Below are 16,550 nucleotides of genomic sequence, written 5' to 3'. Positions count from 1 at the left end.
GACAAGATTCTCCTAAAATAAAAAAACTAACGGAGTAGAATAGCAAAAAGGCTGGGTCAAGCTGGTACCTGCACAGAGGTCCGCCCGAGCATAGAAAACTAAAAATTTTTATATCTTCGCAGACCATTCACACCAAGATCCAGTCCAATAGCAAAATTTCACCACCAGGTCCTTTGTCCCCTATTGGACCCTTTTTCCCTGACTCCACGTGGCCTTTGTTTGTTCAGCTGTAGACATTGCGTTTAGTCCACATCCTTGAAGGTACCGTTTTGTCTGGATAAATCCTTTCTTCTCAGCAAAGTGCAAAAATAGGCCCCTCTTCGCAGATGTCTCTGATGTCTCCGTGTTAGTCTTGGATCGTTGTTTTCTTAGTCAGTTCCATTTTTCCCAGCAAAATGCAAGCTAGGCTTCATCTTGCAGGCGTTTAGTGTAGTCTGCAGTTGCTTTTGGCAAATACGAGCTTAAAATTTTAGCAAATCTAGTCTAGTAAGTAAAATGAATCAAAGAGTATATAAAAATTCGTGCAACGTTATGTCTCTAAATAAGGCATTACATTGGTGTGCATCTACTTATGCTAAATGACTAATCTTGAACTTGAATTGGGCTCATCCAGCGACCTGTGAACAGTAAAACCATCGCCATACAGCTCATTCATTTAGCAGGGAGATCTCAAAGTGGGTTCATCCAGGCTGTCGCATTTATAGAAAGAAGTGGTTGACTCATAGTCAAAGTGCACACAGTAGGAAAGGTCTGCACGAGACTCCCTGCGTCCACAAGGCCTTTCCCTCCTCTGGAGTGTGGACCGAACTGCTCTGGTTTGGCTGGGGATGTCGAGTGCTTTCACCCAGGGAGCTGGCGGAGGTGATCACTGAGCCACTTTCCATTGATTACCAGCAATCTTAGATAACTGGGAAGGTCCCAGCTGACTGGAAGTTGGCTACAAGAAGGGCTGGAAGGAGAATTTGGGAAACTACAGACCTGTCAGTCTAATCTTGGTGCTAGGGAAGGTCATGGGGCAGATCATCCTGAGTGACATCACACGGCACATACAAGAGAACCATAGGATCAGGCCCAGTCAATATGGTTTTATGAAAGGCAGGTCCTGTTTGAACCAACCTGATCTCCTTGTATGACAAGGTGACCCACCTAGCAGATGAGGGAAAGGCTGTGGATGTCCTGTACTTAGAGTTCATTAAAGCCTTTGACACCATATCCCACAGTATTCTTCTGGAGAAGCTGCAGCTCACGGCCTGGATGGTGTATCTGCAATGGGTAAAGAACTGGCTGGGTGGCTGGGCCCAAAGAGTTGTGGTGAACGGAGCCACATCCAGTTGGTGGCTGGTTAAAAGTGGTGTCCCCAGGGCTTAGTATTGAGGTCAGTTTTGTTTAATCATCTCTTTATCGATGATGTGAATGAGGGGATTGAGTGCACTCTTAGTAAGTTTGCAGATGACACCAAACTGGGTGGGAGTGTTGGTCTCTTCTCCCAAGTACTGAGTGATAGGACAAGAGGAAATGTCCTCAAGTTGTACCATGGAGATTTTAACTGGATATTAGGAAAAAATTCTTCCCGGAGAGGGTTGTCAGGTATTGGAACAGGCTGCCTAGGGCAGTGGTGGAGTCACCATCCCTGGAGGTGATTAAAAGGCATTTAAAGGAGGTTCTTAGGGACATGGTTTAGTGCTATAGTTAGTTTATGATTGGACTTGATGATCCCATGACATGGAACTGTAGTTCAGGCTAAGACTGAAGGTGCTGAATGTCTGTGTAAAGACGCACAGCACCTCAAAATGAAGCACTTATAAACTGCTGCACCCCACATTAAGTTTGGAATTTGGTACCCAAGTATAAATAGATATCTATTGCTCTCAGAAATGTCCTTAATTGACAGGTGTGAAGCGTGACAAAGAACCTGCAACAGACGTGTCCAGTTCTGGATCCACAGGCAAAGTCAGAGTAGGTTCGTCAAGGACATTCAAGATGTCTGTAGTGATCCATGCAAATACAGATCAATTCTTTCATCATTCACCATAATCTGGATCTGGAAAAGTAGACAGGCACATAAATACTTTTAATTATCTAAATCTAGGCAAGATAAGCCACGCTGCGAAAGCTCAGGGAGATGAATCTCCCATCCATTTTTATGTTTAAATTTACATCTAATTTCATTAGTAAGGTTTCCCTTCTGCTTGATGGAAAGAAACACATCCCTTCAGTGGGCTGACTCAAGTCAAATGTTGACAATATCACGCTCAAGTTATGCCCACCCGAAATGTACCACATGCTAACTCTCTCCAGCTATACAGGAGCTCTGAACGACCAGAGGGTCATTCAGCTGCCTAAAGAGAGCTGTCAGGTAATTTCTTATCTTAGATCATCCAGGACACCTGCATGGGGCTGTCAACTCTGCCTCAAGTCCTGCAAGAGGCACAAATGCCTCTGTTTTAGAAGCCAGAGAGCACATGGGCTACCATACACACGGCATCTAAATATGATGGAAGAAGCTTCAAGTCCTTGAATATCTCCCCTTTGACTTAGATCTACACAATTACCTTCTTATTGTGTTAAACTGCATGAGATAATCAGACATTTTCCAGTCTCTTGCAACACAGTGTCCCTCTGAGCTCTTTCCTTAAAAACAGGTGAGCCTTGTCTTTGTTCTGAGCCTTGTTCTTGTTTTAGTCACATTCCTCCAGGAACGTGATATTTTCCCTAGCATTTTTTTCAGGGCAGATCTCATCTCCTGGTTCCTGAGAGTGTAGATCAAGGGGTTCAGAGCTGGGGTGACAGCACTGTACAGGAGGGACACTTGCACATCCCTTTGAAGGGAGCTTCCTGAGGAGGGTGGTGTATAATTGAAGAGCACTGGAATGTACAACAGTGCCACAACGGTGAGGTGGGAGGCACAGGTGGAGAAGGGCTTCCATCTTCCTTCCTGGGACTGGACTTTATGGAAAATGAAGCAGATGATGTAGAGGTAGGAGAGGACTATGAGAGCGAAGGGGCCTAAAACAACAGATGTGGTAATGACATTGAGGAGGGTCATGTTGAGGCTGGTACTACTGCAAGCCAAATTCAACAGTGGCTTGATGTCACAGAAGAAGTGATGAATGTGGTTGTGGCCACAGAAAGTCAGCTGAGAAGTCATGACTGAGTGTATCGTGGCATGCACAAAACCAATGGACCAGCTGGCCGTGGCCAGCAGCAGGCAAGTCTGGGGGCTCATGGCAAGGGTGTAGCGCAAAGGATTGCAGATGGCCACGTAGCGGTCGTAGGCCATGGTGGCCAGTAGCACGGCCTCAGTACTGCCCAGGAAGTGGAAGAAGTGGAGCTGGGCCAAGCACCCACCAAAAGTGATGGGCTGATGCCCAAAGAGAAGGCCAGTCAACATCTTGGGAACAGTGACTGTGGAGTAGATGATGTCCAGGCAGGACAGGTTCCCCAGGAAGAAGTACATTGGTGTGTGAAGACGGGGCTCAGCTATCACCATGGTCACAATGGCACCATTTCCCAGAAGACTGGTCAAGTAGAGCAACAGGAAGAAGGTGAAGAAAAAGTGCTGCAGCCCCTGGATATCAGTGAGACCCAAGAGGATGAACTCGCTGAGCTCCGTCTGGTTCAGCATTGCTAGAACGGTAAGAAACAAAAGCAAAATGTCAAGGTTCCAGCGTTGTGAGCAGCAAGAGCATTACGAAACATCAGCCGTGTAATCAAACACAAAAGAAACCAACATGGACAAAACCAACTTTAATGTAGTCTTCTCCTATTTCTGTCTAGAACCAAGATAATCTTCAAATAAATCCTTCCACCTATGCATAACAGCAAAATATGTAAGATGTAAAACAGGGCTAATTTCTCACATTCACACACATTCATATTTCAAGTGTGCTCATCTGTAACTTCTTGCTGCAAGTCACAATCTCATAAATAAATCTTCTAACTTGTGATGCTTTCTTTCCAGTATTGTCCCTATATTTCATTAAGTCGACCTCAACTTTCACATTTTTAATGGTTACCATCACTTCCAGACAATTCTTCCATCTCAAAAACTGCACACTTTCCAATTTTGTATCAACAGCCAGCAGAAGGTGCCCCAAGCTACCATAAAGTCATCAGCATTTCTTTTGGATGCTGATGAGAATAAAGGAAGAGGCTGCCTGAGCGTGTGATCACAAACTCCCTTTGCTGTTGGACTGTGTACTTTGCCTAAAGAATGTCTCTTGGTTGCTCAGCAGCAGACGAATGGGACAAAAGGCAAGATCTCATCTCCCGCAATACTGTGATGGAGCAAGACCGAACTTGCAGGAGACGAGTTACTTGGTGCAAGTTCCAGACGAACGGGCTCATGCCACTGAAAGTCGATCGTACTGCCCAACGAGACAATGCGGTCAGTTCTGTCACCATCGTTTGTCTCTGGTAATTCCCAGCCATACAGAATGAAGAACTAAAACCTGATATTATTTTAGTAGAGCAGGCAGGCACAGCTACTTCTGGCTTACAACGGGAATTTCAAGTCTTACAAGATGGATAGTTTTCTCTGTACATTCAATGCAGTGATGACGAAATTGATCAATCGAATTAATGAAAAAATAATTACTTTCAAAATACATCTTTTAATGAGGTTAAAACATAGATAGGTAGATTTCACAGTCTTTCTCATCCATTCTGTTGTACAATATGCTTCTACTTAAAACAAATGATTTTTGAAAGCCATTATGAGAGATCTCCAGCCCAATCACTCCTTTTCTCATGCTTCCTTAGCTTAGTTTTTCAGCATGAAAACAGGAAACAAACAGAGGACTTCCAAACTGATTTCACAATAAAAGAACATGAACATGTTGCACACATGCGCCCACTCTGCAACGCTGACCATATTTCTCTGAAAATACCTTTAGTCTGATCTTTGAAGAAGCTCTATTGGAAACACGAGATTTGATAATATTACAGCCTTATCAACATTTTAGTCTGTCACCTGCACTGCAAGAGTTAGAGATGCCATTCTCTGTGCAATAGCAGTGCTTCAGTTTCTTGCATGTGATTTGCCACCTTTAGGCTGCAAAGCCCTCCTCATTGAAATGCATCTGCAGAAAGACAGCATTTCATTCAGGTGTGTTCCACTACCTCCTCTGGTCCTGCCTGTTTTTCTCAGCCAACCACAGGTGATCTAATCCCTTCCCTCTGTTCCTTCTGAACATCTTTTTTTCTTCTGTTTCTAACACTTCCCTTCTGTTTCCCAGATGCTGACTAATATTTTCTCTGATTAACTGATGAACACATGCAGTCAAAAGAAAATAGTTTTCCCAAACTTATTCTCTTTTATTTTCAATTTTATCATTATTGTTATTTTAGTTTCCTTCCAACTTAAACACACATGCAAGTACAAGATTTTTCATGCTGAGGTTTTCCAATTTTTCCAACTATATAAGTAACGTAATACTAAAAAATAGTTCTGCACAATCCTCACCTCACTGTCAATCAGCGCTTTTCTCATTGCAGTAGGGCCCTTTGATTGAGAGCCAGGAAGCACAGCTGAGGACAAAACAAAGTATTTTGTGGAGTGAAGAGTGCTTCTACTCTCCTTTTTTCTGTGGTATCTCCTTGGCATTCTTGTAGCTGAGAGATCACTGCTGCAGCTGCGATGACAATGACTACTATGAGTTCTCAGGGGCTTGTAGCTATCTGGGTAGGATGCCAGGAGCAAACTTTGCAAATGCTACCAGAAATCTCAGATGACCTGGTTAGAGGAAGCCTCTTTTTAATGTCCAGAACGTGCAAAATATCAACAACATCATGTGGGAATTAAATTTCCTATTCCCTTGATCAGTCTCCTGAGATGAGATTTCTGAATCAATGGTGAATTGCACAGCAACATAACGTGTAGATGAGCACATGCAAAGTAGAAGAGTGAAAATAAAGCAGCCCACAGAGACTAGATAATAACAAAACCTTCCCAAAACTAACCAAACCAGTCAACCCACCCTCAGCCCTCCTTCCAAAAAAACCAAAACCACATCTTCTCCCAGTTTTGTGTCATTGGTGAACTTAACATTCCATTAAGTCCTGCATTTAAGTTGTTTATGAAGATATCTGGCCCTAAGATGGATGCCTGCAGAACCCCGTAGTGGCTGCTCATCAGCCCAACACAAACCTGTTTACTAGAACCCTTTGAGCCTGACCCATCAGCCCATTTCTTGCCCACTGCATGGTTCTTGCCCACTGCATGGTTCATCTTTGGTGTTGTAGAGCAAGGGAAAGAAAGCATGACATCTCTGCTTGTCTGTGTCCCTGTTTATGAAGTGATCATGCTCATCAAGCCATGAGCACGGGTGTGAGATCCAGATTCCGTTGCCTAAATGGAGATCTGTAGTGCAATTCTTGACAAGATAAGGTGTCCTAGGATGATGGATGTGACCCAGAACTTGTTATAGTCCCTTCTTCTTCTGTGATATTTAGACCCCAGCTGGCACCCTCCATAGGGTCTAAACCATTTCTCTACACTTGTGTACACATATCTAAATACCAGTCCTAGACTGTCTCTATAAAGGAGAAAACCAAAGGCACTTCCCAGTGCCATCCCAGTTGTCTCAATAACTACTTTGTACAGGATGATCACTGTCTGCAGGTGCTTGTAAATTATCATTTTCTCAGGACATTGAAAATGATGTCAGGTTCTTCTTAAGTTATGTCAGAGTCGCTTGACATTCAGGAATGTCCTGGTTTTGTTAAAAACAAGTTTCTCTTTTAGTGATTTTGCCTGTCAGCTAAAGCCTTCATATTAGCTGCATTTTCCTCGAGAACCAGATACATGTTTTGGTAAACATAGCAATGGTATGCAAAGTTATTGATAAGGACAGATTCACATCTCGCGAGAGGGGCAACGAGAAACAAGTGATCAAGAAACTGACCAACTGTGTATAACATTCCAATCACGTGAATACTTCTTATAAAAGTGGGAGATCACGAGGATCTCAACCCTTTTTCCTCATGGCCGACATTAGGAGAGGACCTTGCTGGTCGTCCCTGCGAACTGAGGCCAGTGAGAGACTGAATCCAGCTCCGGTTGGCTGCAGAGTCCAATCCAGGACTTTGGGTGCTGACTCTGCAGTTGCTGAGACTTTCAAGATTGGTTTTGTATACTTTGTATTATTTTCTCTATTCTTATCAGTAGCATTAGTAAAACATTTCTAATTTTTCCAACTCTCTTCTCTTCTGTCCTTCTTTTCCTCCCGATCACCTGTCCTGAGTGGGAAGGGGGGAGAGGGAGGGGCAAAAGGGGGAAGTGGGGGGAGGAGAGCAGGTTAACAACACATCTGCCAGGGTCTTATTGTCACCCCGCAATCTAAACACTCAACAAGGAACTACTATGTTAGGCTGGGATATGCTTGGAGTTCTATATCACTAATGCTTTTTTTCCATCTCCTTCTCTGTTGAGTTTTCTTTCTTGATGAAATATGGTTCTTAATGGGCCAGACTTCTGCACAAAGTATGCCAGCAGGTGCTTTGAAGCTGTGCAGAAACAACACTTTGTCATGTACAGGCTGCCTTCCCTTCCAACAGCAAGATAAAGGGTGCCAGCATGGAGTCTTCCTCTGGCAGAGGGTCCTTCCTTTCTATTCACTGATGAATCAGCTGAAGAACAACTCACAGAGGATTTCCATCTTATTTTTATTTTAGACACGTTATAATTAGTAGCAGTAGGAGTGTATTCGTTTATTTTGTTATTTTATCAAGTTGTTTTTATGTCAGTCCATGAGTTTCTGCTTTCCCTTTTGCTTCTCTCCCCTGCTTGGAGAGGGGGGACAGGTGGACAGAGCGAGCAGCTCTCATAGTTTTGATTGCTTGCTGGGGTTAAGCCACAACAGCTTGGAAAAGGTTCACATCATGAGTTGCTCCATCACCTTCCCAGGGACCAAGGTGAAGCTGAGCAGCCTGTAGTTCTCCGTGTCCTCCTTCTTGCCCTTTTCAAAGGCAGGAGTGACATTTCCATTCCTTCTGTCCTCAGACATCTCCCCCAGTCACACTGAGCATTCAAAGATTACGCAGAGTGGCCTCATGATGACACCAGCCAGCTCCCTCAGCACTCATGGGAGCATCCCATCAGGGTTCATGGACTTATGTATGTCTGGTATTCCCTGCCATGATCTTCTTTCACCAAGGATATGCCATCCATGCTCCACACTCTCCCCCTGATCTCTAGGGTCTGGGATTCCCGAAGACTGGTCTTGCTAGTAAACACCAAGGCCAAGCGGGCATTCGCTACATCAACCTTTTCTGTGTCCTGCGTCACCAGGTCCCCCAACTCATTCAGCAATGGGCCCACATTTTCCTTTGTCTGCCTTTTGTCACCTATGTGCTTATAGAAGCCTTTCTTGCTGTCTTTGACATCCCCGGCCAGATTCAATTCCATTTCAGCTTTGGCTTTCATAACCGAGTCTATTGCATGCTCAGACAGAGCATGAACGTTTGAAAAATAAGAATTCCTAATTATCTCATGTCCTTTCACCATGCAAACCGGCAGATTGATGCTTCGGAGAATATACCTGTGTGGCTGATGAAAAATCCCTTCAGCCATGCAAAGCACGCAGACGCACCACACACTGCAGGAACGCTCTGAGGAGGCAGGCGGAGCCCAGGAGCGCTTGAGCCTCAGAGGAGGAGGATGTAGCAAGTGTTCACATCTGTTGCAAAAGAAACCAAAATCATCTCAATATGAAAGGAAACTGGAGGGTTTATTTGTTTGGTTTTGGTTTTGGCTTTTTTGACAAACAAGCAAAAACTATAACACGCAGTTGTACTTAAGGAAAAGCCAACATAGAGCAGGGCAAAATTCATTTTAGGCTTATGCTAAAGTAGCATGTCTTGAGTATTTATTAGGGTCAGCCTGAATTGCCCATGATGGCAAGTTGTAAGTGATCTCCCTGAGCTGGAAGCTTTTCATCTTGTTTTCTCCCCCGTCCTGTTGAGGAGGGGGAGTGAGCGAGCGGCTGCGTGGGAGCTTGGCAGCCGCCCAAAGCCAGGTCACCAGACATGGATAAAGACATTTGCACTCACACGGATGAGAGAATGAGAGAATTCACAGAAATGAGAAAGCCACGTAACTCGTGACAGAGCAGCAGCAGGATGAGATCCTGCTGTACACAGTGCACGGTCAGGGAGTCGTGGGTCAACTCTTTTGCAACAGGAGAATATTAATGGCTCCCCTGTGGCGTTTCCCAACTGCACTGGTACAACTTCCTCCACTTGCTTGACTTGTCTTCCTAGATTTTTCAGGATGCAAAGCCAGGCTTTCCAGAGTTGATTAAGGGTTAAATACCTTGGTCTTGAATTCACATCAGTTAATTTTTCATCTCTGGCTTACATGGAGTTACCATACCCTCATGGATAGTGCTTCAGATTACCAGCAAACATCTACCAAAAGAAATCTTTGATTTCCAGAATAAAGTGGACAAACAGGGTAAAAAAAAAAAAAGAGACACCTAAAAATAGTTGCAATTGTTTGTTATTCTATTGCTTGTTGTATTTAGGGCCGTGTAGTACATTGGCATCATATTGCAATGTTCTGTATTCATAACACCATTGCTACTCAAGGACTTCTTATAATCTCTTAGAACTATTTGCAGCTACTGAGAAATGAACATATGTCAAATTTTTCCTGCCATATATTAGTCAACTAGAGAATAAAAATAAAAAAAGAATACCCTATTATTTTTGCTAACCATTGTTTCACTTACTCATACAATTAGGAATATGTGGAACGAAACATTGCTAATACTATATTTAGATTGCTAGTGTATCATAATACATACTACATATTTATATAGCCCAAAGATATATATTAAAAAAATCACTTAACACATGATTTCATCATCCTACGAAGTTGCTGTCTGGAGATCTGATCCTACTGGGAGCAAGTGAAAATTCAAATACTTCCACCCATTCACTGTCAGAGCCTTTGGAATCAGAGACAAGATGCAGCCTCTTACAGATGAAATCAAAGTGATTTTTCTTTCCCTTTTTCTCTCTAGTCATAATTTCTCATCATCTCTGCCTTGGGGATTATTGCCTCTGCTGAAGAGAGAGAGAAAACTCCACCCCTTTTAGTAAGATAAGGTAATATTTAAATTTCTCTTCCTCACTCTTACTTGATTCCTATGGCAAAACCAAGACATAAGTGTGTTTCCGTGGTTTATTTTTCTAATTGGATTTGGAGCTCCTCTTACGATATACACAGGGAATCTATCCCCCCTATCTTTAGGCACCAACAGTGCAGATTTTTAAATCTGAATTAGTCATTCACTGAAACAAGAGAAATAGGAACCTCCATGGCACCAGTGATGTATATTATTTGACGTGCCTACGGCGGTGAAACATTAATTATGCTGACAGTATGCCTACTTATTTCTATTGTCTACAGAAAACTTTGGCAACTGTTACTTCCTATTTTGCTGATAAACATGCTGATTAAAGGAATCACAGCATCTATACTTCCTCACCTCCTCATTTTCTCTTTCATCTTTGCTAAGGAAAAGAAAAAGGCATTTTCAGGAATCCTGAAAACCCAATGACTCCAAAATCTTAAGCTACTTTATTGTTATTAGTGACACAGTCTGTCTGCTGTGTAGGTAGCAAGACCCTTCCTTCATCTGTAGATGGAAGTGAGAATCCCACTGTACATACAGATATCATTGTGGGAGTCTAAGCAATTTATTTCTGACCGTTAGTTTGACATTTTTGTGACACAAACATATATATTCTCAATTCATGTACGGGAATACTTAAGAGAAAGCGTTAATCCTTAGTTCTCTTAGAGTGAAACTAAACTTCAGATGTTGTGGGCAGTATCCCAATCCCAACGGTGTAAATACAGGAAGAAAAAAAAAGAAAACAAACCTGATTTTATGATTCTCTTTATGTGTCTTTCAAAAAATCAGCCAAGTATATTTTGGCTGAAACAGTCCAGGAAGTTTCCCAGAGACATAATGCTGTTAGCTGATCAGTTGAGATGATAAATCCCATAAGATGGCAGCAAGGTGTAGATGCTGGCAACTCTTTTATGTGGGCAGCCGTTGGTATGCTGAGCACCTTTTCCCTTCCCAGACCTTCTCTTACATGAAAACCTAGAATATGGATATTTTATGATTTGATGAAACAGAAGTGCATGAACAATTTTCTGAACTTAAAGTTGTTTAGGTTTGGATTGTATTTTGCGGTGTTAACAGTGAAAATAATGCAGGTGGATCACTTCTGCTTGAGTCAGACCAGGAGGTGGGAAGCCACAGGATCTCCATATCACCTGGCTTAGAGCATCAACAATATTTCAGTTAATTTCAGCTATAAAAAAATTAGGCCATTGTTATACTCACTTCATTAGTAATGATACCTCCAATCCTGGCCTTCCTTAGACATCCACCTTAGAAGGAAATGAATGGTGCTTCTGTCTGGTGCTGTATTTCCCACCATTAAATATAAAGCAATTCCAAGATGACTGGCTCACATTTAGATGCCTGCAGACATTTAGATGCTAAAATTTACTGAGAGACATCCAGGCCATCCACAGTGAATTCTTCTGTCACATCATAGATGCCACTCTTACACTAAGGTGACTTGCCCTTTGGAAGGATTCATTTATTTCTGTATAAAATAAAGACAGAATGGTTGTTGGAAATTTGAATGTCTATTTTGTGTTTACCTAAATTAGAGAAGATGCATCCCAGCCTGTGACTGTCAAGGATGATCTTGAACAGGTTGCCCAGCTGAGATATTTTTCCACTGGGGTCACTGCCATATCCAATCCAAGTTTAATCTCATTCATATTTTAAGCTCCATTTTACTTGCAAGTGTAGCTATTCCTGAGACCACAAGTCTGTCCCAAGCTACTAACCCTTTTCGTTGTGTGTTTTGTTTTGTTTTTTCTCTATTAGGACAAGACCTGTTGAGGAAATGAAGCCAGGAAACCAAACCGTTGCTACTCACTTCTTCCTTTCGGGGTTTGCCTTCCGTGGCAAGATGCAGCTCCTGTTTTTCATGCTGATTTCTGTCATGTTCCTGGCCACGTTGATAGGGAACTCTCTAATTGTTGTGATCACAACCATTGACCCTGTCCTACATACGCCCATGTACTACCTCCTAAAGAACCTTGCCTTGACAGAAATCTGCTACAGCCTCACCATTGTCCCCAGGATGCTTGCAATTCTGCTGGTGGAGAGAAAAGTTATTTCCTTCACAGCTTGCGCCTTACAGCTCAACTGCGTTTTTGTTTTTGTCACCTGTGAGTGTTTCCTCTTAGGAGCAATGGCTTATGACCGGCAAGCGGCAATATGCCACCCATTGCATTATGCCACCATGATGAACAGGGATCGCTGCTTCAAGATGGCCATTGGGTCTTGGCTGTGTGGTGTCCCCGTGGCTCTGGGCTTCACCACGTGGTTATTTACCCTGCCCTTCTGTGGGAGAAACACAGTTGATCATTTCTTTTGTGATGTTTCTCCTTTGCTGAAGCTGGTGTGTGTAGACACAGCCTTCTTTGAACTGCTGATTTTTATTGCTATTGTCCTGATAGTGATGATTCCCTTTTCTCTGATTGCCATCTCCTACCTTTGCATTATCCATGCGGTTCTTCAGATACCCTTGGCTGTGGGCCAGAGGCGAGCCTTTTCCACCTGTGCAGCTCACCTGGTGGTTGTGACTCTTTTCTACAGTACAATTGGCATCATTCACCTGCGACCCAAGTCCAGCCTCTCATCCGACATGAAGAAAATGGTGTCCCTGTCTTACACAGTTGTCACTCCCATGCTCAACCCCATCATCTACAGCTTGAGGAACCACGAAGTCAAGCAAAGCTTGAGGACATGCATTGACAAGTGGTTACTTAGGGAGCAGACGACCCTTTTTTCTCCATACAGATGCTGGATTCCTTGTAGCTGTAAGGTGTTTCCCTAATGAAAAAAAATAAATGGCATTTACGAATGAACTGAAATGCTTTTCAAATGACCTGTGCTATTTGAGCAATCTTTTGCAGTTAAATCGTTGAAATATCTGGCCTTTTTTACTTGGCATATTGGAATAAATTACAGTTCTTGTACCTCGGGCCTTGCAAACAAAGAAGTAAACCTTACTCAGAGCAGGAATATTAGCAAAGTAGATTGTAAAATTCTTATCCTCCCCCCCCTCCCCCTCGATGTCCATTAAACAGACAAACTCTCTGCCTTGGGAAACAGACGTTTGTTTTCCTCTCCATCAAAGCAAAAGTTATAGCCTGGAACTTTACCTCCTCAAGAAAGAATTTTCAATAATGCATTGAGTAAGAAGTTAGTAGCTCATGATTGGAAGGGAGGAGCTGTGTCTCCTGGAAGTGTCCTTGCTACTGGTGGGAGAGATTGGGTTCTAGTCTAGACTTGAACTGATTTTTTTCCACTCAGAACAAAGATCTCTTTCCCAAACTAGCTAGTAACTTGCTCATTTCAGAACAGAAAGGGAAGCTGAAACACCGCCAGCTCTCTGCAGTAGCTTTGTTTTAATTAGTTCCCTTCTCATGCAGACTGAGGAAAAGCTAAGGGAGGGGGTGGATCCATAACTCATTGAACTTGGTACTTTCCATCTGATTCTTTCTCTGGCTTGCCAGAGGGAGTGTTCATTAAAGTGAAATGGAGGTCGTGCTTCTGTTTTCTCTCAGCATATTTCGATCTCATTTCAATCCCAGTTCTAGAACTGCTTATACTGAACCAGTATTTTCTCTTCCAGTTTGAGTCATTAATACCTAATGCATATCACTGTAGGAGGCTGGGGAATGAAGGAGTGAAGTTTAGCCTGGGAAAAATAAGGAGAGTTGTGGGGTAGGTGTTTTTGTTTTGTCTTTGTTTCTCACCATGCAATCTGTTTTAACTGGCAATAAATAGATTAATATTTCCCAAGTTAGCCTGTTTTGCCTTTGATGGTAATCAGTCAATGATCTTTGCATTTGTATCTCAAGAGATATTTCATGCTATTTCTCCTCCTGTCCTGTCCTGTTGAGGAGGGGACATGAGAGATCAGCTGGGTGGGAGTCCAGCTGCAGCCCAAGGACAATCCACCACAGTATCAAAAGTAGCAAGTGTTGCTAAGAGTGGATTTTGGGAATAAAAAACGGATAGAATAGGAAATGAAAATAAAGGTACGGGGTAGAAGGATGAAAGATTTTAATGCATTGTGGGTTAGGCAAGTGGAAAGGTATCAGTCAGTTATAGAAATGACACAATGTGTGAATGGGATGGTCAGAGGATACCTCGACATTTCAGAGATTGTTGGACCTGAGCATGATGCAGACGGCATGGAATGAGGGGAGGAGATTGTACCGTGTCCGGCTGGCATGGAGTCAGCCTTCTTCCTACCAACTCGTGTGGTGTGTGCTTTGCATTTGTGGCTTAAAGAGTGTTGAAAAAACACCAATATTTTGGCTATTGCTGAACAGTGCTTGTTCAGAGTCAAGTCTTTCTCTCCACAAAGACCCATATTCTTGGGATAGGATGGGGACTGGGAGGGAACACAGCCAGGAGAACTGGCCCAAACAGCCCAAGGGGATATTCCATACCATATGAGGTTTGGCACAGCAAGAAAACTCAGGAAATGGAGGAGGAAGAGGGTTTCTTCATGGTTAAGGTTTTTGTCTTCACAAAGCACACTTGCTAAGCCCCTGCTTCCTAGGAAGTGGCTGGACATCTGCCTGATGATGTGGCATCAGCTGGAGCAATGTGTGCACTTCTGGGTGCTACAGGATAAAAAGGATATAAAGCTAGTGGGGAGTGTCCGGAGGAGGGCCATGAGGTTGGTGAAGGTTTTAGTGAAGAAGCTGTGTGTCCTCTCCCACCTACGTGAGATTAGGGATAAGTTGCCTATGAGCATGGTGTATGTCCTATCCCACCAGATGAGTTAACTCTGTCTGGGTATTCTACGAGGTAACGCAAAGTGATGACAGACGATCACTAGAGAGGTCCAATTCTGTTACGAATTTACTAAAAGCACTTACAAATTACAGTGATTAGTGACTTGGCAAAAGTCTGTTACTATCTCACAAAACAATAACTTGACGGCAAAATCCCTTAAAAACACTGGATTGGCAACAATGAGTAACTATAACACAAAACTTAACAAGAGCTTGACAGCAAAATCTTATTACTTTCCTAGGTTATGTGAGAAAAAAAATACAAGGAAGAAAAGAGGGAGAGAAGAAAAAAGTAAGATGCATTAGTTATGGATAAGGGAGGAGAGAGCAGATAAAATGAGGTAGATCTGTTAAATTAAGACATCAGAGAGAGAGTAAGATATCACTGCTCCCAGCTGACTGGTCCCACAGCCTCCTCTGGAGGTGGGTGGACTCGTTGAAGTCCTCGGTCATGCTATGCAGCAAACACATACCACCACCTCATGTCACGTGTGAGGTCGTTTTATAACCCCGTTCATTTACACATGGGCAGGTTGTCTCCTCCCTCTTTTCACTCTTCATGCTAATCAGGAAGGCCTTTCTGGAAATGGGTCTGGGGTCTTCAAACTAGGGCAAAGTTCACAGTACTGACCAGAATTGAGTCGGTTTGTCCGCCAGGGGTAGGTGTTGGTTTCTGATTTGTACTCACAGTTGGTTAATTATCCCTAGCAACACTGTTAATTCTCTCTATCTCAAAAAATTGTGCTTCGTTTACAAAACCTTGGGAAAGAAAAGACAAGGTGTCTGTCTCCACAGACATCTATCGTTTCTGTCCCAAGTAATGAAAACTAGATGTTTTAGGCATAACAGCCTTCTGTTTTGCCAAGGATGGGTGGTGATACTTTGAGGCTGTCACACTGTATGAGGAACTGCTCAGCCTGGAGAAGTGGAAACTGAGGGCAGAGCTCATGGGGCTGCAGGTTCAGCAGGGGAGCAGGAGGGACAGGGCTGAGCTCTTCTCTGTGACAGTGACAGAGCCCAGGGAATGGCAAAAGATGTGCCAGGGAAGGGTCAGGTTGGGCATGAGGAAAAGGTTCTTCACCCAGAGGGTGCTGGACACTGGAACAGGCTCCCCAGGGGGGTGTCATGGCCACAAGCGTGACGGTGCTCAAGCAGTGATTGGACAACACCCTCAGGCACATGATGTGAGTTGTGGGTTTGTCACATACAGGGACAGGAGCTGGACTTGATGATCCTTGTGGGTCCCATCCAACCCAGCACATTCTATGATTCTGTGATTGTCAGGCATTGGAAGAAGCTGCGCAGGGAGTCATTGTCTTTGGAGGCATCGAAAAGACATGTAGATGTGGTGCTTAGGGACACTGTTTAGTGGTGGACTGGGCAGTGTTAGGTTCATGATTGGACTCGATGACTTAAGGGTCTCTTTCACCTTGAAGTATTCTATGATTCTAACATATCATTACTTCCAAGTTTATTACAAAAGCTCGTCAAGTCTTTTGTCTGCCTCAGGGGTAGATTTTCTTAATGGCCAAAGGTAGTGAAGGGAGCATGTGAGTGCTCAGGGAGGGTGCAGAAGTGCTGCCTGATTGTTCAGCGAAAAAGGATTGTGCTGACAAAAAGAACATCTATCTTG

General features: G+C 43.3%; 2 protein-coding genes across 2 annotated transcripts; one reads left to right on the top strand and one right to left on the bottom strand.

Moving 5' to 3' along the window:
* Window positions 1–2,632: 2,632 nt before the first annotated feature.
* Window positions 2,633–3,625, bottom strand: LOC136106790 (olfactory receptor 12D2-like). The gene has a single exon (XM_065847410.2). The coding sequence runs from the start codon at window positions 3,623–3,625 to the stop codon at window positions 2,633–2,635; it is 993 nt and encodes a 330-aa protein (XP_065703482.2).
* An 8,312-nt stretch (window positions 3,626–11,937) lies between these two features.
* Window positions 11,938–12,939, top strand: LOC136106849 (olfactory receptor 10A7-like). Its single transcript, XM_065847510.2, has one exon. The coding sequence runs from the start codon at window positions 11,941–11,943 to the stop codon at window positions 12,937–12,939; it is 999 nt and encodes a 332-aa protein (XP_065703582.2). The 5' UTR covers window positions 11,938–11,940.
* The last annotated feature ends 3,611 nt before the right edge of the window (window positions 12,940–16,550 follow it).

The sequence above is a fragment of the Patagioenas fasciata genome, chromosome 12, assembly GCF_037038585.1.
Source record: "Patagioenas fasciata isolate bPatFas1 chromosome 12, bPatFas1.hap1, whole genome shotgun sequence".
In the NCBI taxonomy this organism is placed as follows: domain Eukaryota; kingdom Metazoa; phylum Chordata; class Aves; order Columbiformes; family Columbidae; genus Patagioenas; species Patagioenas fasciata.
The sequence above is the reverse complement of the archived record's forward strand: the minus strand, read 5'-3'. Positions and strand labels throughout refer to the sequence as shown.

Bases quoted from the DNA above. Each gene is read 5' to 3' on its own strand.
- LOC136106790 (XM_065847410.2), bottom strand. From the start codon at position 3,625: ATGCTGAACCAGACGGAGCTCAGCGAGTTCATCCTCTTGGGTCTCACT.
- LOC136106849 (XM_065847510.2), top strand. From the start codon at position 11,941: ATGAAGCCAGGAAACCAAACCGTTGCTACTCACTTCTTCCTTTCGGGG.